The sequence below is a fragment of the Pseudopipra pipra genome, chromosome 6 (assembly GCF_036250125.1).
Source record: "Pseudopipra pipra isolate bDixPip1 chromosome 6, bDixPip1.hap1, whole genome shotgun sequence".
Taxonomy (NCBI): Eukaryota; Metazoa; Chordata; class Aves; order Passeriformes; family Pipridae; genus Pseudopipra; species Pseudopipra pipra.
Window position 1 is genome coordinate 18,208,396 of NC_087554.1, and position 23,396 is coordinate 18,231,791.

The 23,396-nt window shown below is 37.3% G+C and overlaps 1 protein-coding gene across 5 annotated transcripts in view; it reads left to right on the plus strand.

The window, feature by feature from the left end:
• CHID1 (chitinase domain containing 1) overlaps positions 1-20,047 on the plus strand; it is a 104,435-nt gene extending 84,388 nt beyond the window's left edge. For all 5 annotated transcript variants that reach the window (XM_064657609.1, XM_064657611.1, XM_064657607.1 and 2 more), the window contains 3 exons: positions 13,526-13,606; positions 17,663-17,705; positions 19,785-20,047. In XM_064657609.1, coding sequence (XP_064513679.1) covers positions 13,526-13,606; positions 17,663-17,705; positions 19,785-19,883 — 223 coding nt within the window. In that variant the 3' untranslated portion in view covers positions 19,884-20,047. The remainder of the gene's footprint in view (positions 1-13,525; positions 13,607-17,662; positions 17,706-19,784) is intronic.
• Positions 20,048-23,396: the final 3,349 nt, after the last annotated feature.

Genomic DNA, 23,396 nt, shown 5'->3' on the forward strand with positions numbered 1-23,396 from the left:
AAATCAAATTAAACAGCAGAAACGCTGTTGTTGTTTGCACAATGAAAGTTAACTAATTTTAACTACTAAATAAACATTTTTAGTTTATTTCTATACTTTTGTGTTTCTTTAAATGTTACTAAAATATCTTAACATTTCAGTAGTTTCTTAATTTATGATTTAACTAAATTCTCTTTTGGAAATATCTGTGGGTCCAAATGCAAGTACTTGTGCACTAATGTGTGCAAGCATTGACTAACAGAGGAGCAGAGTTTAGGCTTTGCCTGATCAAGGAAGAAGAGATACAATTGATACGATACTGACAAAATGGTAGGGAGTTGTAGTTAGTGACAGATAACACAGTTATAAAATTCTGATGATTTCCATCAATTTTGATTATTAGAGCTGAATCTTTTCAAGAAATGATTTAGCCTCTGTGTAAAACAAACACAAATACCCTGTGTTAGCTTTAAATTTAATTTTGAGTATCCAGTAACTCAAATGAAAAGGTAAGAAAACTTGTATGTGTTGCTTGTATTTTATTATAAACAGCATACATTTGCTGGAATGAAAGAGTATTTCTGATTCTCTGAAGCTTATGTATTGTCTTTCTGCATTCAAAATTACAGAACCAATGCTTTCCAGGATGATGTTTTTGTATCTGTAAAAATTGAGTACCTTTCTGAATTCCTCTTGCATTACTCATCCTTTCATTGTGTTAAAAATAAAACTTGAATCTGAGTGATTGACCAAGGTCAAATGGTGAGCAGTATAATTTGAATCAGCTGTAACATTGAACTAAGCTTGCTCCTGACGTTAGACAATTTTGTCATGGAATATACTTCTGCAACTTGGTAACTTCTTAGTTTCCACTTTCCTGCTGTGACCTTTTAGGGGACGTGACGTGACCTTTAAGGGGACAATGATGATTATCTGGAATCGTGTGAAGAAACGTAAGGGGTTTTTATAATTTTTGAATATGTCCTAATTTTTTTTTCAAATTATTTTTTTTTTGCTAATGCCGTTGCAATATTTCTGAGAAATAATAATACATCTTGGCATCTAGAGTTGCTGCCCAGGGAGGGAGAATTCACTGGTTTATCATACAAAATCCCCACCATTATTGACTGGATTGATATTGCTTTTGTCTAGTTTAACTTATAACGTTATCCCAGGCTTCTGTCTTTCAGAGGAAGAACTTGTTTCCACATAGGTTCTTTATTTTAATTAGTAGCCTTTCTACCTCTGTCATAGTTGCTTAATATTTATGCATCATCCCAAAGTGTGAAATGCTGTGACAGTCTGATGGTTTTGTGAATTCTTTCAGCACTCTTCTGTTCATTATGTTTTTATTTTATTGTACGTACAAATTACAACAAAGATGATACCTCTGAAAATGGGGGTGCACAGCAAAACTGTTCTACCATGGGAGGAGAATCTGTAAGACCTGCCAGTCAAGTTCCTTAAATTATGTTGTTATAGCAACTGGTTAGTCTCTTCCATACTTAAAATATCTTGTGTCAAATAATTAATGCTGCTTAATTGTATTTTATTGCAAAAGAGGCAAGTAATTAAAGAGGTTCTTGCAATGGCTATGGGGCCAGAAAGGGTCAGAAACTACTTGTAATTGGAATATGTTTCATGAATATAAATTAATAGATCTCGTAATCTGTGTCTTCTTTCCCCAGGATTCAAAAAATTATCCAGTATATTCGAATTGCTGTTCCTTGCTCAGAAACATTAATGGATAGAAATTACCTCTCGGCCCCAATCTTTTTTTTTTTCCTTTTCTATTCTTCTCAGCTTAAGAAACCTCTAACATGTGTGATGTATTTAGCTCTTCCCCAATGTGATACCCACATAGACAAATGGCCAAATAAAATCCATTTTGGACTTTTCAGTGTGTTTCTCTCTATTTTGGCTGTCAATCATGTTGCAGCAGGTTCTTATGTTTTTCCTCCTAGATTGATCTGCTGCATGGAAATTTTCTGATATCAAAGCCATCACAATCTAGAAATACAGAGCTTTGCAGAAGGGAAGGATGACTAACAACACAATATTTGGGATTTCAAGTCAGCAAGTGCCCAAATCAATCAGCAAAACTAGTTCAACCAATCCTAGTTATGGAGTTAGAGCCTATTAATAAGCCAAGAACCTGCATTTTTCATGATCTGAGGAGGTAATTCTTATTTCTCTTCAGGACTTCTGGATTTGATTCTCATTTTTGATGCCGAGAATCCATCATCTGGCAGTAATAGTTCTTTACTTAAAGAGGAAACTGTGTCATCCTGAGGAAGGGATTGAAATAAAAGAACTTCTGAAGTGGTGCAGTATTTATATAGTAGATTACAATGTGCGTAAAGCAGCACTGACACTTACTGCAGTAGCTACAATGCAAAGTGAAAGAGGAACAGATTACAGCCCTCTGCTTTATAGAAAAGTAAGTACAATTAAAATATTACTCAGCAAAAGCCATACCAATCCCAAATGTAGATCAGTAAGTCTTTCAGTGACTGTAGTTGGAACTTTTTCATCTAATCCAAGCAATATTCCCCATGTTATCCATGTTCTTGCATTGTAGGGCTTTGCAGTTCTACAGCTGACAGTCCCATCTGTTTCTCTTCATCTCCTAGCTTTGCTATCACCCTCTTTTTATGTTTTCTTTACCCAACAAGGTCATTCATACCTCATCTCTGTGCATATGACTGTAGCAAGAGCTTGTGATAATTGGGTATGTGGGGCACAGGGAGTTATTCCCGGGTGGCACTTCTGCCATATGGTTTTGAAATAGCTACTTGCAATAAAAAGTAGAGCTTTACTTCTCCCCTCAGGCCTGCCTTAAGGTAGAAAAGTTGACTTGTTTGTGGGTATGAACCTTTCAGTATCTTGTCAGACGTAATTCAATAGAAACAATTTTTTTAATTAAAGCAATCAGATGTTTTTCTTGAGCTTTTGAAAAAAACAATGTTCACTGATGTAATCAGAAGAAAAAAGGCAAATTAAAGCTTTTTTCCCTAACAGTTGTTTCTAAAAAAAAAAAAATTAAAAATAGATGTTTCTTTATTTCCCATTGTATCAGTCTCTCTTCTGCTATGTTTTTATTAATTGGTGCCTTACAGGATTTTTGCTCCTTAATTTTGCTTTGGGCTTTCAGTATTTACCTTTGTTACATGCATATCATAGTGTTTGTTAATATTTAACTTGTTTGGCTTTACAGTTAGTAAGTGTTTAAAGGACATTCTTGTTTTATTAATTACACAGCTGTACTGGTGATTGCTCCATGTGTTGGATGACTTGTGTAGGGAGTGCAAAGTGATATTTTGAAAGTGTTATTGCAATTCAATGTGTTTGCATATGGAACAACTTCAGATACATAAATGCCTTACTGGTTTACCTTTAGTAGTGTACTAGGATAAATTGTAAACACTTACTGTCTGAATTTCCTCAAATAATTGCAAAAAACAAACTTCTGTCATTCAAACACAGCAAAAGGATTTGTTGTCTAACTTCCCCAAAATTTTAGAATTTGCACAGATCCCACATATGCTGAGTATAATGCTCTTTTTCACTGTTCCTCTAAATCAACAATTTCTTCAGCAAACCAAAAATCCTTTGGGAGAGCCATAGTTGGGGCTAATGTGATAAGTAGTGTTGTTTAATTTAAAAATAAGAAAAAATTATATACATACCTGTTAGAGATAAATAGTATTGCATTTTGAAATTTCCAGTTAGTTTAAAGGAAAAAAATATGGTGGTGATCATTTTGTCCCTTGATTTTCACTCCACATGTTACCATATGATTTAAGTAATGAGTTTTTTGGAAATCATTTTGTATGAATACATGCATATTGTTTTTTGCTTTAAAATTTAGTTTTAACAAATTTTAGCAGCAGGCAGAGATATGTGTGTTCAGCAGAAACTAAACAGATAAAAATATACAAATATTTGTTGGAGGTACAGCAAAGATGGAAGATGGTCTGCTGTTTTGTCATGATGAAAAGTGCCAGGCTTTTCTTTAAAACTGAACATTGTCCCATGAATATGTATTAATTTAACTAAATATCAAGAGATTTAAAAGCTGTGTTCTCAAATATGTACTTAACTGCCCTGATGAAGATAGATTCTTAAAAGGGCATAAACCTCCACTCTCATTGATTTAAAGTAGTTTATTATTACATAGCCTATCTTCGATTCAAGTCAAAAAAGGAGAAATTCTATGCTATCTAGATTATTCTAAGACATGTTAAAAATGTATTAACCCTCTGAGATTTGCATCTTTTATGAGAGATTAATAGTCGTTTGCATGAATTTGTCGTCATTCTGTCTTTTCAAAAAACAAAGTCTGAAAGTCTTCTGTGGGTTCTGTTGGTGTACATCATCAACTGAGAGGAGAAAGGTCCCTCTGCCAAGTATGAAATATTAAATCGAAGGTCAGCAACAATGTTCTTTGTTCTTCACTTAACTTGGTCCCAATAGATGGAAAAGATTTTATAGTTCATAGCTTCATAGGACACTGGAGGTTTGTAGAATTTACTGATCGACCACAGATTTTCCTTTAGTGTAGTTACCTTCTTTAGTTACAATCCTTCCAGTCGAGGATGGAATTTATTATTTCTTTTGTATGAAACTATCTGCTGTATATTGCTTGATAATGTAAATTTGTTGCTGCACATCTATAACTACTTAATGGCAAGAATACCCCTGAACCATGTTTCTTTTATCTTTTTATCTGTGTTTGGTGTTCAGATCCTCCTTTTGCCAATACCTTTGATGGTATTTCTTTAAGCAGCCAAATCACTCATTCATAACGGTGGTGGAAATTGTAGGGCTGATATGATTATCAGCTAAGGAATCTGAACACAATTCTGAGGCTATTTGGAGGTATCTCATTCTCAGCATCTTGTGAAGCAAAGGGAATCCAAGTAGCAGTCAGCTTTCTCAGTCTCCTATTGTAGTTAGTTTTTTCATCACCTGAAGTTCTGGTTCCTTGCAGACAACTCTGCTTCTGTCTGGCCTAAACTATTTCTCTTATTGCTGGGGAGAGAAGTGACAACATTTCTCTCTAAAGGCAGTTGCTGACCTGGGTCAGTTTTACATACCCAGTGTCCTGCAGCCTGCAGGTTTTGTGCCCTGCCTGACTCGAGAGTCATTTGGGAGCTACACTGCCAGCAGATGTTCCCCTTCAGTCACAGTGTCCTTGTCCCATCCTTGGGGCCTTCTGCTGCTTGCACCCAATGTATGTTCCCTTTCTTTCTCCTTTGCTACCAAGTGTATCCTTTCCATGGCTGTGCCCTGCATGGGGCTTGGTCCCTGGCCATCTGTCTCAGCCAAGGCATCTTAGCAACCCTGTGGAGACCCAGCACAGGCCTCCTGCTGACCACAAAGACTCTGGTACCCAGGGTGAGGTGGGGGCTTGGAAGAAGAACTGCACTGCTCCTTTCCTGATGTGGGGTGAGGAAAATATGTTCCTGCTGGCTTTTGTGGTTGTTAAATCTGGTGGATGATGTTGTTACTGACCTTGTATTGTGTCAGGATGATTTTAATTCAAGAATAGTTGGAGAGAGACACAAGAAGCAACTGGAAGAGCTTGGAGTGATATTTAATGGCATTAAGACCATCTGACCTTTTAGGCAAGGGTGGAAAAGAAATGTGATTTTTTTTTTTTTATGTGTACCTTTTTTAATGAAGTAGGAATGGAAGAATTAAGAATATCAAAGTAGATGAGTTTGCACTCAAACTTCATAGCTGGAGTGGATCAAATTTCATTCCCTACGCACTGAATTAAGATTATCTGAATCGTAGCAGGCTCCAAATCCAGTATAAAAGTTTTTATAGATGATCTGTGTGGCACTGTATGAATATAGCTGATATGTATATTTTGAGCAAGAGGAAACTCTATAAAGTTTTTATGATGTGTGTAAAAGAAACCCCAAAAACCCCAATCTGACATGCAGCAGAACTAGCATGGTTTTAGTTTTTGTTATTTACAGCAGAAGCTGAGCAGCAGATCTGTTAGCGTATCTGAACTTTGTTCAGCCTTGCATCCAAAGATATACAGCCCCACTTTTTCAGATGAAGTGCCTATTAGGTCAGTTCTTGGAAGAATAGAGCACAGTATTGAACTTAGAGTAATGTATTTGAAAAAGCTGTAACCTCAACTGAGCATTACTTAAACATTTCAGAAAATGTACCCTTAAACTAACAGTTTTATCTTCAGAGACTTTATTTTTAGGATGAACCTGCTGGTTCTTGAAAGAAGCCCGTAGGGATAAACAAGCATTAGTTTTCATCATGTTGAGAAGTATTTTTAAGCAAAACCACTATGTCTTGTCTCAGATTCTGTAGTAAACCAGATTATTGGGTGAGATGGAGCAGAATTTAAGCTTCTATGTTGTATGGTCTAGGAAGGACTGATACTTTTACTGATTCTTATAGGAATTTATTAGGACCTGTGTTTCTCTGTGAAGGATGGACATTAAGTTGCAGTAATGTCAGTGAACTGGTTCAACTCTGACTGAGGAAAGAAACACCTATAGGCTTCTTAACAATACGTATTTTCAGTTCTCCTTCAGAAAAAGTAATTCTGCTGAACAGCAATGTGTTATTGAAGGTACACAAACAGATATGCAAGCCTTCTGCCTCAATCTAGTTACATCTTCATTGTCTGAGAAATATTTATTGCCTTAGACATAAAGATCTTATTTTCTTTAGGAAGATTTTTGTATCTTCCTCTCATATTTGTCAGTTTGAGTCAAAATCTTAAATGTATAAAGAAATTTTCACACCTTTCTGCCTTGTGTGTGATTACTTCTATTCATAGATCAATACCTAACTGTAAGCTTGTGGGCTTTTTTTGGTAAAGAACCACCATTTTGATTATATTGAGAAATGTTAGCATGCACTAGATCACTTACAGCTGTACTTGAAGTTCCCTTGGGTAATTTACCAGTGGGCCATTGTGTACACTCTCAGGTGGGTCTCTTTATAAAACCTCTGCAAAGTTAAATGATAATAAGGGGCACTATTAACATGTAAACCCATATGCATAGAAATGCCATAATGTTTGTGTTTTCTTCTGTAGCTGCGGTAAGGCACTGAAAGGTTTTGATGCTCATTGTTTCTTGAGACAAGAGACAAGGATGCTTCTGAAAAGCTTGACATTGTCTTCTGTGTCTTCTCAGTTCTGTAAAATAGGAATACTTGGCTGCCTCTCTGCAGTTGTGTTCACCAAAGTATTATTGTTTCTAAGTTACTTTGAGAATGCTAAACAAGGGGCACTTCTGAATAGCCCAGAGTAATGGTAGAAATGTCACTGAGGTTCTGCTTATTTTCATTGGGCTGGTGCATCATGGCAGAAGGTAAAAGGTTAGTGGGTTTGTGTGAGGTTGGTGTGGCAGTGTGAAAACACTGAAAAGTGTCATCTGTCAAGTCAGTGATGAAGTATTGTGAAGAAATCAGAGAGAATGATTTTGTAAAAGTTACTGAAAGCAGCACACATAGAAACTACTCTGTTGGAAACCTATTACTATTAAAATAGTAAAAATATTCTTATTGCCTTTTAAAACTGACAGAGCAAAGTGTGAGCAGCAAAGGGATTAGTAGAGAAAGGTAATGCTTACTTATACATTTTTCATTTCTAGGCTGCTACTTGGATACTTTAACAGGTAGCAGATTGGTTTCTCTCTGCAAACTGTATCTTGCTGTTGTTTTACATTAAATAAACCAAGGATCATAACAGAACTAATTTTGAATAACATACCCTGTAAGCATGCTTATAGAGTGTGCTTTCCACTCCTCTCAAAAGCATAAATCATCAGAGTAAAAACTGTTTTAATGTGTGTTCTTTTAATGATCTAGAACATGTGTAGTAACTGTCTTTTTCTTGGATAACCTGTTTGCTTTTGAAAGAACTTGTGGGATTTGTGTTAGAAAAATCTGAATTCTTTAATGTGCAAGCAAGAGATACAGTGGTATGCAATTTTACCACCTTCTAAAGCTGGAATTTTATACTTACATATAGTAAATATAGTATTGAATGGTGAGAGGAGATGAGTAAAAAAGTACTTAAGTGATCCTGAGGAAACTAGTTTGGTGAAAGCTTAATTGTTCAGTCCATTGCTGACCTTTATTACTGCACACTGTGTAATGCTGTATATATATGTATATATATACACACACATATATAATATTATGCTGTTCTTGACTCTGCCACTAAGCTTTTCATAAATATGTGCATGCTCACAGGACTATTTTAAAGGCTAATATCTAAACATTGTTAAATTGCAGGGCATCTCTACCTTTTGCAAGCTGCAATTTTAGGGTCTGAGTGAGTGGAAACTCAAAATCTCTGTAAAATCTTTTTTCTTTTTCAAATTTGCTTCATTTTGTGTTTTCATTTATTACTATCCAAGGTATCCTTTATCCAAACTGTTAGTTTCATGGCTGAATCATTTGGTAACTTGTAGGATATTCAGAAATTTTACATCTGTTCTTTAGACATAATCTTCTAAGACACAGAGAAGGCAAAATAAATTCTGAATCTTAAAACCTTTTCAATTAAAATTTTTAAAGTATTTCCAGATTGTATTGTTTCTTGACATTTTGTTCCACTAAAAAGGAAGTAGTTTAAGAAAAGCCTAAAATGGAAATTGTCAAGGTAGTTAAAATTAAAAAGGGGTTTGACTTACAGGTGTTATATATATATCCCTCTGAAAAATCTTCTTTTGATGATGGGCATTTGCCCTTTCAGACAGTGTCATGAGGTACACAGAGCAGTGGGGAGACGGACCAGAACTTTTCTGGAAGATATGTAACAAGATGGGGAATGTTCTTAGAAGTGCTACTCTGAAAACTATTTTGTAGCTATTTCTCCATATTTCTTTTGCATCAGAAATCTGAACTCCTGAGCTTTAGAATGTGCCCTTTTATGTGACTTTTCTTACTTTTATTAAAAGATACAGCTCCTTATAAAGGGGTGTACAAGTTTCGAGCTGGCTTCCCACCAAGTCCCCGAAACCCGACAACAAGGACCTGCTTCCCAGAGAGGGAAGAAAAATATTACTTAAGCAGCCAAAGCTATAGCAAAAATATATATATATATATTACATATGAGACAGATATAACTCCAGAAATCCTAAACAGCTCCCTAAAAGGGAAGAGGGGGAGGGAGAAAGGAAAAGGACAAAAAGGGACAGAGACCAAACAAGTCAACCAGCCAACTGAAGGTAAATTAGCAAAATCTCACCACTTCCCTTTGAACAAGCAGGATGGCTGGACACGGCCCAGCACTCTCCCCTCACGTGTGGCAGACACAGCAGTCACTGCAGGCCTCAGCTCCAGATAAACCAGACCCAGACAGGGACCCACCGTTCTCGAACCTCGCTGGAAAGGAAGAGAGCGAGATCCCTCCTGCTGGCTTTATTTATACCTCAAGTTACGCGAAGGAATAGCATGGAATACTTCCGTGATCACCTTCCTAGTTCCTTCCTGGTTACAAGCTGGTCTCCAGGAAGGCCTAGAGTGTAACCATCATAAGGGGGAAGATGGACCCTATCGAGTTGACTCTCAAACATTTGTTGCCTTGCATAGACACTGTTGATAGATATGGAGAGACAATTCGTGGTAGGTTCACAGTTTAATAACTAAGTCTCTTGTGACTGAAGCAAACTGAAAGAAAATGTGTAGTAGAGATTTTCAAGCTGAATAGTATTTTTATCCTTTGACTGAATCGCTCAAGTTTTCTATATGGAAGATAAACTCAGTTTCTTGCAGCAGGAGCAAATGATCCTTCGTTCTGACTAGAGACCTGTTGCTTCTAGTCAAAGTTTTGTTCATGTGAGAACTGAGGAGAAAATATAACGTGTTAGAAAAGAGCATCAAAATGCTCAGTATGCTCAGTAGTGGTTTCCTTTTCACTGAAGTTTTTTGTTGAACAGTGACTCAAGACTAGTAAAGCAAAGTATTTGAGGATTAAAAAAGTTAACCTTCCTTAAAAAATCCCAGTCTAAGAACTTTATATGAAGCTATCTCTTTTCCTAGAATGTATATTCTTGTTGCAAAAGATATACTAGAGACTGGTTCCTTTATATTCTGAACAAAGCATTATCCATGAACATAAATAACTTCTTCGGGGGGACTACAGATTGTAGTTTTTACCTTAACATATTCCAGGGCCATACCATTTTTCATGTTTTGGAAGAAAAGCATCTTAGAAAAGGAAGACCAGCCATGAATCTTGAGAACCTTTCATCTGGATCCTTTATTTATTAGTTGAATGTGCAGTAAAGTGCAATAGTGTGTAGGTGTAACCACATTAGTGTTGTTCAGAGATACACATCTTTGACAGGACTAACTTTACAACTCCATAATATGTGTGTTTTGGCTTCTCATTTACTTTGTGGAAGGGAGTGTTTGTTTGAGTCCAGCCATGCCTGGCATGTTTGGAACCAGGAGTATCAGTGATAAAAATAACAGTTGGTGTCTGTAGGCCAAGGAAGTGTCCCTTTTAAAAGAGGAGTGGCAGCTTAAACAATCCAGAATGGCCTTTGTCTATGTCAGAACATGCATTTGCAAGGTGGACAGGCAGGTGACATCTGCCTTTTGTTACTATTCCTGATGATCCATGCAGATTTATCATTTCTATATGCTGCATTGGTGCTTCCTTAGAGGCTAGCATCAACAATCCAGATACTTCATGCTGACCTCATTTCAGGCTAGGACCACAGAAACAGCATGACTTTCTCTACAACTGGTTACAAACTTCCCAGGAAATATGTAGTGCGAGGCAGTGAAGCTGCGTTTTCAGTGTTTATCATTCTCACAAGTGCTGAGGCAGCTTGGTAAAAGAAGAAAGGTAGTAAGTTAGGAGCTGATGGATGAGGAAGCAAATAAATTAGTCTGGATAGAAGTATAAAAGCAGATGTGAACTGGGACAGTGGCAGCAGAAAGAGGGATAAATTAGAAAGAGAGGAGAGTAAAATACCAATAAATAAGAGTTGAAAGGAGAAGAGTGAGGTGAGAGGTGGAAAGAAGGAAAACTGGCTGTGATGAGCTCCCTGCCCATTCCTTTTCCTCTCTGAGAACTTGGAAATTGGTATAGATCTCTGGTACCCCAGACATACTGATATCCCATCTCTTATTCAGTGTGATGGCAAATGTCACTTTTTAATATTTTTTTTTTTAGATTTTTTGAAACCAATGCATATCAAACATTTGTTGAGTCAAATACTGCCTCAGCTGGGAGATAATATGTTATGGGTGCCTGGTAAGCATTGGTTTGACTCAAGTGAATGTGTTGTACTAGAGGTGCTGCAGTTTTACACAGGAAGCCTTCCACTTAGGATGCACATAGTAAGATACTACAGAGATAATAAGAAATACGGCATAGGATTTCACAGACAAGTATCACAGAATTACAGAACATTTTGAGTTGGACAGGACCCAAAAAGATCATTTAGTCTAACTCTTGAGTGAATGGCCTGTACAGGGATCGAACCCATGACCTTGACATTATTAGCACTATTCTCTAACCAACTGAGCTAATCTTCCCATATAAAGTCATATGTTCAGGAATAAAGCTGTGTGCCAGGATGTCTTGGCTGGTAATTCTGGGCTGTAACATATTGGTCCCATAGTCTATATGAGTGTTGTCTCCTGTCATTACTGAACTTGTCGTTGTGGAATAGGATGGTTTGTTAAAATCAATCTTTACATTTTAAATATACAAAACTAGATATCTTTGCATATGTTTCTAGTGGGGCAACTTAAAATCTTGTCTGTCTTATGGGCAGGTTCCAAGGTTTAACTTGCACTATTTGAAAAGGTCCACTGTTCCAGGGCATGTATGTGAGAGGAAGAGTGCAATAGTTGCTCCCATATGTCTGCTTATGTAGATGGGTAAATAGCATGTCTGGCTTGGGTTCATTTAATGTAAATACAAAATGAAAATCTTCTCTAAAACCACTAGCAGTAGGCAACAATTTGCCAATATATTTGCCAATATTTGAATAAGCAAGCCACAGCTGAAGGGAGAAGATATTCCTGGCAATGCTGAATGTTTTAATTGCATTTAGAATAAGACCAAATAAGAGAAGAAATCTTTTACGAACTGGGAAATGCAAACTGTTGCTGTTTTTTGATGTATATTAGTGAGGTAGAATTTCAGCACTGATGCAGTCAGGATAGTGGCTGATGGAAATTGGTCATAAATGTCGTTGACATAGGAGAGGGAAATTTCTTATTTAGATGATTTGAAAGAAATTTCTCCATCCAATTCCTGTCATAAGCAGAGAAATTATTACAAGAATAAGACCTATTGTGAGAGAGATGGTTTTGACAGATTTTTCAAAAATGGATGGCTAAAGATGCAGGTTAAAAAGATGCAGAAGAAACAGGGGAAAAATACATCTCTTATTTGTGTGACACCCACGTGGCCTCTATCACTGGCAGTAGCTTGCCATCTTCTGGTTCTCTTACATGTGGCAGGCAGAAGCTTTGTTTCTGTTTTCCAGTCAGAAACACAGACACAAGGAGACACTATCTCTGCACTGAGGTGATACTGTGAGTTAACCAAGAACATAAATTTACAGGATCCTGGCTATTCCACACTAGCTATTCCAAACCAGTTCCCCTAGCAGTTCTTTGGGTACAAGTAGTATTCTATTCTCACTGTGTCAAGTGAGGTAGGCCATTCCATGTTCAAAATGTCTGTGCAAGAGAATAATGCCAAGAAATCAGTGGTGGAGAAAATTCTTATGCAGAGATACTTAGCAGTGACTTTTCCTTGACAATTTCATTTTTAGAAGATTAGCTAAGCCCCTTTGATAGAAGAACTTTTCTAATGACATAAGCTACATAGTAGCTTATGATTAAGAATTTCATTGATTAGCCTTAGAGGACACAACTATGCACAGCCTAGAGATGACTTCAGTTGCTGTGCTTTGGCATATGGGCTTCAGGCTGTAGAAATACTGAAGCATTGCTTTCATGTGCCCTTATAGATTTGCAATTGATGAACATTAATTAATTCACAGAATCACACACAATCATGGAATGGTTAAGGGACCACTGAAGGTCGTCTGGTCCAACCTCCCTGCTCAAGCAGAGTCCCCTGGACCACGTTACTGAGGTTTGTGCCCAGACAGCTTTTGAACATCTCAGGGGAAGGAGACTCTACAACCTCTCTGGGAAATCTATTCCAGTGCATAGTCACACAGTGTTCTTCCTCATATTCAGGTGGAACTTCTGTGCATCAGTTTCTGCCCATTGCCTCTTTTCCTACTACTTGACACCGCTGAGAAGAGCCTGGCTCCATCCTCTTGGCACCCTCCTTTCAGATACTTATATAGAAAAAAAAAAACCACCTGAATATGTGAACATGGAAAATTGTAAAATGGTTAAGGAAATTAGGTTGTCAACAAGAAGATATTTTTGATACAGTGTTCAGCATCTAAACATGGTAAAACTGCATTTTCAGAAATTTCTGCAATTTAACTTCAAAACTGCTTCCTAGAAAAATTAATTCCATATCTATGTTTTTAATTTGCAGGTACATTGAAACCTTGAAGGAACACAAACCAAAAATTATCTGGGATGAACAGATTGCTGAACACTACTTTGAATATAAAAAGTGAGTTACATTTATTAACTTACCATTCTGCAAATATTTTTGGGTACCACCCAGTGACTATAGTATGCTACTGAACTGAACAAATGGAAATTCTGCTGTTTGTGATCTGTATGTCAACACTGAACTGCAGTGTAAAAGAGTGCTTCAGAAAAGAGAAGAAAATCAGAGAAGGATTAATGAAATTACATAAACTAAAACAAACTTTGGAAGACAAGTCTGATGAGTCACATCTCTAGAAGTTATCCATCAAAGTTACCTGTTGAGTCTCAGTTAATCAGAGCCTCTCAGATTAGTACTATGATCTGTTGGGTGATTACCAATAACTTGGCCAAAAATAGTTCTGAGAAAAATCTGTGCCAAGAGCCTGGTTTTACAAGACCTACTGATAAGATTGTTCAAGCAACAAACTTCCACTAAATGGAACAGACCAGAGAGAAATGTAATAGGAATAAAATTGACTCCCAGATAAAATTTTTAGGACTGAGAGCATTAAAGATTATAACTTTCTTTGTCCTCCCTTTTTCATAATGGAATGACAAGAGGATTCCTGATCTAGGAAGAATCCATTTAAAATAGATTTAATACCCCCCCCCCCCCCGGAACATCTTATTAATTCTCTGATAATTTGCTATTTTTATGCAAATATACAAAAATGTACTAAAATGATGTAAACAAATCCTACTACTTCTGCAAAGCTGTGTCTTGTATATTATTCAATGTATTGTTAATGTGAAGACACACCACTTGAAAAGTAGAGTAAAACACATTTTAGGGTGCTTTAGGAAAAAGAAATCAGAACTACTTTGTTATTTCCAAAATACTTTCTTGTTTTAAATATTTTTAAATGTAAAAATAACCCCAAACCCTAAAAAATGTTCTATTTTTATGTTTTTAGTTTAATTTTCAAGGTTTCTCTCAGCCTATAATTTTCTTTTGACTTCTCAGCAACTTGTACTTCCTATCAGAAAAAAGAATTTAAAAAAAATCTGTTTGTTCAGCAGAGTTTTAATTTGTTTTCTGTTTTTGTATGAAAGGACTGGGATCTGTATTCCTTCATATTTAATTATTTGGTATCCTGTTGCAAAATTACTTTGTAGAAAACAATTACAAGATTTTTGTTAGCTAACGAGGAATAAATCAGAAGCTCTGTTTTACTGATCTCTAATGCACAATCCAATTGGAGACACAACAAGTCCTGGATGAAAACTTGCTCTCAGAAGAGTAAATCTGAGAGCTCTCTCTGAATGGCATGCTGCTGGGATTCACGTCTGAATCACATTTCTTATGTAGCCCCTTGCAAAATGAACTTGAGGGAAAGGGATAGCTTGTCACTAATATGACATCATTTGCCTTTGAAAGCCAGTCTGTGGAGGTTCTTGTGTGTGGGCTTCCTGGAGGAATATGCATAAAGCACACTATGTCTGAAAATCACTCTAAACTTCACTTGTGCTTGCCAGGCAGCTGAGTGGCTCAGTGATTCTGCAGTGGTTCAGCTGGCTCCAGGGGAGGGTTATTTAAGGGAACTCTTTCTCAGTTACCACTTCTGTTTACAAAGGTTCAGTTACATTGGATGGGGATGGGAGCCAGGCCTGAAATAGGCTTCACTGATGAAGCATCTCACCTGGAAATCTTGCATGTCTGCAGTGGCTAAGAAATGAAATCATGAATCTTTTAAGAAAAAGCACAGCTAATGATTTCATGTAGCAGACAGAGACTGTCTATTACAAATAGTTGCAGAAATCTGCTGTCTCTGAGTGCTTGTCCAAGTGCACAGGCAAGTATTCATTTATGTAAGCTGTGAGATTTTAGGAGCAATTCCTACTTGGTCTGCCCATGCACTCTGTATTTCCTCTTTCCCTAACTGGTAAAGTGGTGCTGTGAGATGACTTGTAGCTAGTCCTTCTCATTATTAGGGGTTTAAAATGCAGCCTTGGTTTTTGTGTCCAATATAGCTTGCCCTGTCTCTATATTTTATACAGCTAGCATTTAATTTAACTGAAAAGCTAGTAATTCAGGGAGTCAGAAAAAACCTTTCACAGTTTGCATCTAAAAACCAAATGTCTTCATCTTTTTCAGATGAGCATTTAGTAGACACAACTCTCTTTTACTATCTGACAATTTTGTCATCCAGTTGCAACAAAATATCTCAGTGTGTTTACTGTGATATGGTATCAGACCATCTCTCTTGTGAGATGACTTCTTGGATCCTCTATTTTCAATGTCAGCCTTTTCATAAAATCACAGAATCTCAGAATGGTTAAGCTTGGAAGCAACCACTGGAGGTCATTTAGTCCAACCTCCCTACTCAAGCTCTAAAGCACATTACTCAGGATTGTATCCAGACAGCTATTGAATATCTCCAGGGAAGGAGATTCCACAACCTGTCTGGGCAACCTGTGTCAGTGCTCTGTCACCCTCACATTAAAGAAGTTCTTCCCCATGTTCAGGTAGAACTTCCTGTGTTTCAAAAGGTCGCTCATTCTATTGCTCAGCATCACCAAGAAGAGCCTGGCTCTATGCTCTTGACACCCTCCCTTCAGAAACTTATAGACATTGATAAGGTCTCGTCTCAGTCTTCTCTTCTCAAGGCTGAATAGGCCCAGGTCCTTCAGCCTTTCTTCACAAGTGAGAGGCTGTAGTCTCCTGTCCTCTTTGTTGCCCTCCACTAGACCCACTCCAAGAGCTCTGTATCTCTCTTGCCTGGGAAGCTCAGACTGGACACAGCATCCAGGGGCTCAGCAGGGCTGATTAGAGGGGCAGGATCACCTCCCCTCACCTTACTGGCAATGCACTTCCTGGGATACCATTGGCCTTCTTGGCCACAAGGGCACACTGCTGGCTCTTGGACAGGTTGTTGCCCACCAGGACCTTCTCCACAGAGCTGCTTTCCCCAGCCTGTATTGGTGCATGGGGCTGTTTCTCCCCAGATGCATTTGCCTTTGTTGAATTTCAGAGGGTTCTCCTGTGCCCACCTCTCCAGCCTGTCAAGGTCCTCCTGAAGGGCTGCACAGCACTCCGGGGTATCGGCCGCTCGTCCCAGCTTTGTGTCATCAGGGAACTTGCTGAGGAGGCATCTGCCCCTTCACCCATGTCCTTGATGAGTAAGTTAAACAATACTGGGCCCACTATCTAAACTTGGGGGATACCACTAGTGACAGGTCCCAACTAGACCGTGCCAGTGATCACAACCCTCTGAGATCTGCCATTCAGACACTTCTCAATCCACCTCACCACCTACTTGTCAAGCCTGCACTTTCTGGGCTTGCCTGTGAAGATATCATGTGAGACAGCATCAAAAACCTCTTTCACCTCCTTTAAGACTTGTTGTCCTTAAAGGCCACCAGTATGGGTAAATAAGTATCTTGTCTGACTGCCTATATTGTATTTTGTTGTAACCACTTCTTGGATGAAGTGTTATGCATAAAGTACTTTGGGACTTTCATCTGAATCATGACAGGAGAATCTTTCTGACAGATTTACCTACAAGCAATACCTGCAGGACAGTGACACAGTTACATACTTGACTTTTAGATATGTTGTGTATCTTCTCCCAATAGCTTTTTGGATTTATGTTCTGTGATGTTTGCACATACGTAGAAAAGGGGCAGGAGTAGAAGTTCTTATCTGCAGTAGAAAAGAAGAAGAAATAGAGAAGATTTTGGCTGTACCCTGCCATCGGGACACAGAGTAGCCAGAGTGCAAATACTGAATGAATGGTAATTGATAGCAAAAGTGTCTGATTTCACAGAAACAGTGCCTCAGCTTCCAGAGTGGAATGAACACTGGGTAAGAAATCTCAAAGATAGGAGCTACTAAATGGCAAGTAGTCCCTGTCTTTGATAAGTATGTATTAATGCTCATGTGCTAAACATACTAGCATATCTTAATTTTACTACCAATAATTCCTTCAAAATAAAGTTGGCAGTTTTCTTCAGCACCGAGTTTGTTTCCTTTTAGTAGAAAGGAATAAAACTGGTTTTGAATTCTAACTTTAGTTTCAAATGCTATTGGAATCTATCAAAGCTATTGTGACTATTTGGTTTTCCTGTTTTACAGAAATAAAGGAGGAAAACATGCCGTCTTCTACCCAACACTGAAGGTAGGTGTCAGTTTTTCACATCAGAGGGCTGTAAGAGGACAGAAATGTTTGCTTGACTTGTTGTGTTATTGAGACATTTCAGAAAATGTTGAACTGAGCTGAAGCTTTTGTGAAAGAAGTTTGCCCTTATCTAAATGTTGTAAATTGTTATGATTCAAAGCTTCAGGTGCCTGTACAAGAAAGTTGTTTTTTCTTTCTAATGCATCATGGGGTTTTGGGATCTCTGAAGGTAAACCATGTCTAGAGATAAGACACAATAGGAAAAACCAGTGCTGTGAGAGGATCTATCAGACATATTGTTAACAGATTGTCAGACAAGAGACCAAAGAAATTTTCTTTCTCATCAGGTTAGCTGAAAGCTTGGAGAACTTTTGCCTTTCTCTGTAACAGGGTCCTGATTCTCCCTATCAGCCTTCATCACCATGTTTTCTTCAGTTCTGTTTCTGTGGAATATATTTCAGTGTTTTGAAAACTTAGGCATTTGGCCTTACAGTCCTTTGGCAGGGCATACAATTTCTGTCTACACAATAGTCTGTGATATACCAGAATACAGAATAAAATGGTTACTTGCAGCCTTAGTTCCTAGGAAATGATCTTTAGATTTTCTCAAATTAAACTAAAGGCAGTATGTTAAGCTGCTGCTGGCTTTTCCTATTGGAGGGGAATTGCTTCTGTAGTGAAACTATATAATATTTACAGAGAACAGAGACATTTTTTATGGATAAACTAGTGTGAAATGATCTAAGTCTCTGTTTTCCTGAACAGGATTGTTATCTTAAAAACCATTAGTACAAGGATATTTCCCCTCATCAATCTAATTTGGTGGGAGTACCATTACATGTGGGATATTAATTACCATGTCTAACTATGTTCTTCCTAGTAGTACCTGTCTTACAGTGTTAGAAAGTTTCATTGTGAACATACCAGCAAAAAGATAGATTGTGCTGGATGCTGTTATGCTACGTTCTCTTTGGCCTTGTGGAAGGATTTCACCCTACCCTTGTCAGTAACGACCAGGTTAAGAGCACTCACTCCTGTGCATAACTTTCACTATTTCTTCCCTATCAGATACTCAGCTGTGGTGGCTGGTAAATGCATGGTTCCATTTTCAACAGGCTTGTACTTAAATATTTTGAGATTTGTATGCTAGGGCAAGTCAAAGAATTGTTCATGTGATGATGATCAAGATGTTTGGGAAACACTGAATTTTATTACCCCATGAGAAATGTCTTTCTTTCTCTTATTAATGGTGTAATCGCTGGTAGCTTGCTCAAAAGTAGCTTGTTCAAGATTAGTTAAAAGCAGTAATGAACACCAGGCCCAGTGGATCTGTTAAAGATGCCTTGATACTTTATTCTGTTTTCCGTGAAAATTAGTTTTAAACACATCCCTAGTGTAAGTAGTTTAAACAGTGCAGTGCTGCACTTCAAAGTAAGAAAAGCTGAAAGCAAAAAGGTTGAAAAATAATTATTTTTCTTGTTTGAACTGAAAAAAAATGCAGAACATGAATTGTGGCATTGCTTCCCTTGTAAAACAAATGGCTAAACTAACTCTAACTCAATGTTTGGAGCTCAAATAGAGATACTTTTCAATATTAGCTCCAAGAATCTCTTTAAAAGAGAACTGTGTTAATGTAAATTGTGACTCTGTCCTGGGAAAAGGCAAAGGTAGGTAAGAGATCTTGATGGTATTTGACAAGTTGTTCTGATTGTCTTTAGTGATAAAGTTTTATTTTACCCCTGAGACATTTTTGGGAAGAGTTAGAATTTCTGTGCATTGTGAAATGATAGCCTAAATTAGAATAGTCCTTTGCATAGTTCATAAATCTGATTTATTTCTGTGGCATTTTGTCAATTTAGCTGGTGATCTTTTATTAGGTCATTGAATTAACTGGTACGATTAACTGTCTCTTACTGAATGATTGCTTGCTAACCAGAGAGTATTTGAAATACAGACTAGGCTTTTCAGTACTTGCTTCAAGGATAGATGTTTTTAAAAGGTCTGATAATGGCATGAAGTCATGGCAGTATGTAGTGTCTAATATCTATGATGTAATTGCTTTATTTGTCTTTGTCTTAGTCCATCCAGTTGCGCTTAGAGCTTGCAAAAGAATTGGGCACTGGAATATCCATCTGGGAACTGGGACAAGGCCTGGACTATTTTTATGACCTGCTTTAAAATGAGAGATGATCTGAGACTTTATTTGCTTCACTGAGGCTCCACCTTCAATTAATTTGGGTATCCTGGAGAACTGATTTTTAAAACATTTTTTTTGTAATTTATATAATATCTGTATTAAACTTGCATTTTTCCCAATAAAGAACCTTTGCTGATTTGCCACACAGATGTGATTGTTGGTATTCGATAAAATTCAGAGTAAAAAAGCAACAGAAATTTTTCTTAAAGCTCCTGAATTCAGTGTCATTAAAACCAGACCAACATAGCTGGATGGAGTCAGAGTTGAAAATATTTTCTGAAGTGTTTTCTACAAGAAATAAAATGAGCAAGTTGATCTGATCAAAGTTTCAGATGGAGATCTCTCAAACAGCTGCTGGTAATAACCAAAGTAATGAAACAAATAAATCCATCAGATTACGTCCAGCAAATTTAGTATCTGCTGGACCCTCTGCATCTTGTCTTCTGATAAGGTAAGTGAACATAAAATGTCGTGGGAGAGACCAATTAGAAGATTCTCCTTCAAGCTGGTAGAAAATCAAGCACTGACAAGCTAAGCTGTTAGCTCTGTTTTTTCATGTTAGTAAATTCCTTAAGTAGTTCAAAGTCACAGTAATCTCAATTTATGACTTGTTTCTAAATCAGTTCTTTTACAAGAGATGCTCTGTGATTTCTCTATTCTGCTTAGCCTGCTTAGTGTCTCGGTTTACACTATTTAGCACTAGAGCATGATGCATTAGTGGCTAGTTTGTGGGAACTGTAACATTTAGCGCTAAAGGCTCTTATGCTGATGATTGATTCCGTGGACATGATGGATTCCATGTCCCCAATACACAGAGCCCCACAGCAGCTCTGACAACCCCTAGGTGCTGTGAATGTGATCAGCATCTTTGTGCATGAAGCTGTCATTCTTTAGTTGTACACAATGTTTCTTTTTTCTCCATAATATAGATTTTTTATGAACCCAAAAGCTGTAACAACTGATCAGTTTAAAAAACAAGCCAAAAAATTTGTGTCCCTGCTTTTTGGTCTATAATATTTGTGTTTGTAGAAATACACAGGCTTCAAAGCAATTTCTTCTAAGGAACTAAGAGATGCTGGGAATTTGATGAGGGTGTCATTGGTCACCAGCAGAGACTCAGCCAAAGAGCTCTGTACTCCCACTGGTGTTCTTCTTGCCACTTACAGTTGTCACAAAGATAACTGCACTCCTCTGTTCACATCCACCCTTCCTAGTAATTAATCTCAGTGGGGAATTTATCTGCCCCTGCTGTTTTCAGAAGAATAAATCCCACTGTAATCCCCCATTGATTAAAGAACTATTGATCTTCACCTTTCTGATTTAGTTCTGGCATCTCTCGACTTCTCACATTGCGAGTATCCAACAGGGCTCACTAATCAGGCTTCTTTCTTCCATACCATTAGTAGTAAGATAATTTGCTACATGAATCCTTGTGTTCAATTAACTTGTGCTGTTCTGGATACCATTGCCAGAGTGACTTTAAATTGCTTTTGAACGAACTAGAAAGTTCAAGAATTAAATTCTATTAGACTGGTTTTTTACTTTCCGTAGCACTACTGAACCAGATTGTCTCAGAAAAAAATACTCAGAAGTGGAAGGGATTGTGTTCTGAAATGGCATCCATTTTTATATTAACTACTATGTAGCTTTCAAAACTGGATGTGGGGAAGAAAATAGCATTTCATTTTAGCTTGTTGTTTTGTCTCTAGAAAAGATACATATAATCTGTCACGTTTTTCATGTGTTTTTTATATTCTATATTGATTCTTTATGAAATTCATGATTCCAATTTGTCTGTGAGTTGTTATGTTAGAAAGAAACATCTTTTCCACCCTTAGAGATAGAACAAATACCTCTGTGTGTCAAAGAGATCAAACTAACTCTTGCTGTATCATGAAAAATAAATACCAAATAAGAAGTACCAGATAAGATTTTGAGCCATCCATGGTACATAGGTGCTCGAGACCAAGGATGTTGCCTTTTGTCTTTAAAGACAAAACATGTTTGTTGCTTTAGAAATAATATTCCAAAAGAAACAAAGTTGGTGTTATTCTTTATTGTGAAGTTCTGTTCAAAAAAAAGGAAAGAAACAAAAGAAGGGGTGAGCACCAGAAGGCATGTGAGCTCCAGAATGAATGAAAAACAGCTTCTGAGGGGTTAGTCTTGTGTTCCCCTAATTTTTCAGTGTGTAGGAATGTCAGGTCGTCTTGTAATAGATATGAGAGATTTGGGAAATCAATGAGCCACAATGAGCTTTCTTTTGAAATTTGCACCTCACCAGATTTATGGAAAGATGACACAGAAAAGAGATGCTGATATGAAAGGGGGTTCTGCAGAGCATCTGTTCTTAGGAGAAGTGGGGAAAACTGAGTGAAGGGTAGAAGGTGGGGGGGAGTGCTGGAGTGGCAGTGCTGTAAGGTGAATGTCATTCCCTTCGTTCAAAAAGAACAGAAAATAAACAGAAAGCACTGTTTTACAACACAAAGAAACATTTTTTCTGTATAGAAAAAAAATTAAAAAAACCTGAAACAAACAAAACCGAAAAACACAAATATTCCTAAAATGAGGTACGTAGCAGGGCAAGGCCAAAGATACTGGACTTAAAGGATCGAGAGTATGACTGAGAAGAAATATTTAGTGTTTCTGTTAAAACAGCTTATATATATAAGTATAGCAAACAGCTTATATATAGCAAACAGTGACATGGAAGTGTGTTTATTTCAACACAGTATAACATAATTCAGTTTTCTAAAGTACACTTAAGGTAAAAAAAGCTGTGTTCTGCTGTCTGGCTCTGTTGCAAGAAAAATTTCTTCTGATTTAGATAAGATCTCGGGTGCTGTGAATGTAAAGGTATCTTTGATCTACCCTATGTCAAGTGGAACTTTTTTCCACCTTTGCTCTTGTGTTTCTGAGTGATTTGCTTTTTGGGGTTAGACTTACACAGTTAAGATAAATTCATTTCTCTGCACAATTTCTATTGCATTCACTGAGAAAAAGAAATAGCAGCTGATTCTGTTGCAGCTGGCCTTCAATAGGGAGCTAGTATTTTTGTCACACACATCACTTTAATAGGTATCAAAGGAGGTTTTTGTATCTGTATACATCTAAGTATCTTATTGAGACAGAAAAAAGGACTTATCTGGCTACTTGCAGGATCACATGGACCATTCTTCTGGTATAACAGCATCTCAGCTTATCTCAGGAAACATGTCTCTCGTGTTAAAGTGTAAGTCTTGAAAACTAGAGTTGCCATATAGTCTTTGTAATCAGAGGCAGATTTAACAGAGAATTGTGGAAAATAAATTGTTTAGTTTGTCTCATTGTGAGATGCTACTTCTTTGATGAAAATTGCTATGATATCTCATGTTATAATTCCTTTTTGCTTTCATATGTAGGTGTGAAACTGCAGAACCCGGTGTAGCTTCCACGTAAGAAAGCTGGGAGTGAAAGAGAAGAGGTAAGGTAGACCAAAGGATGACAATAGGAAAACA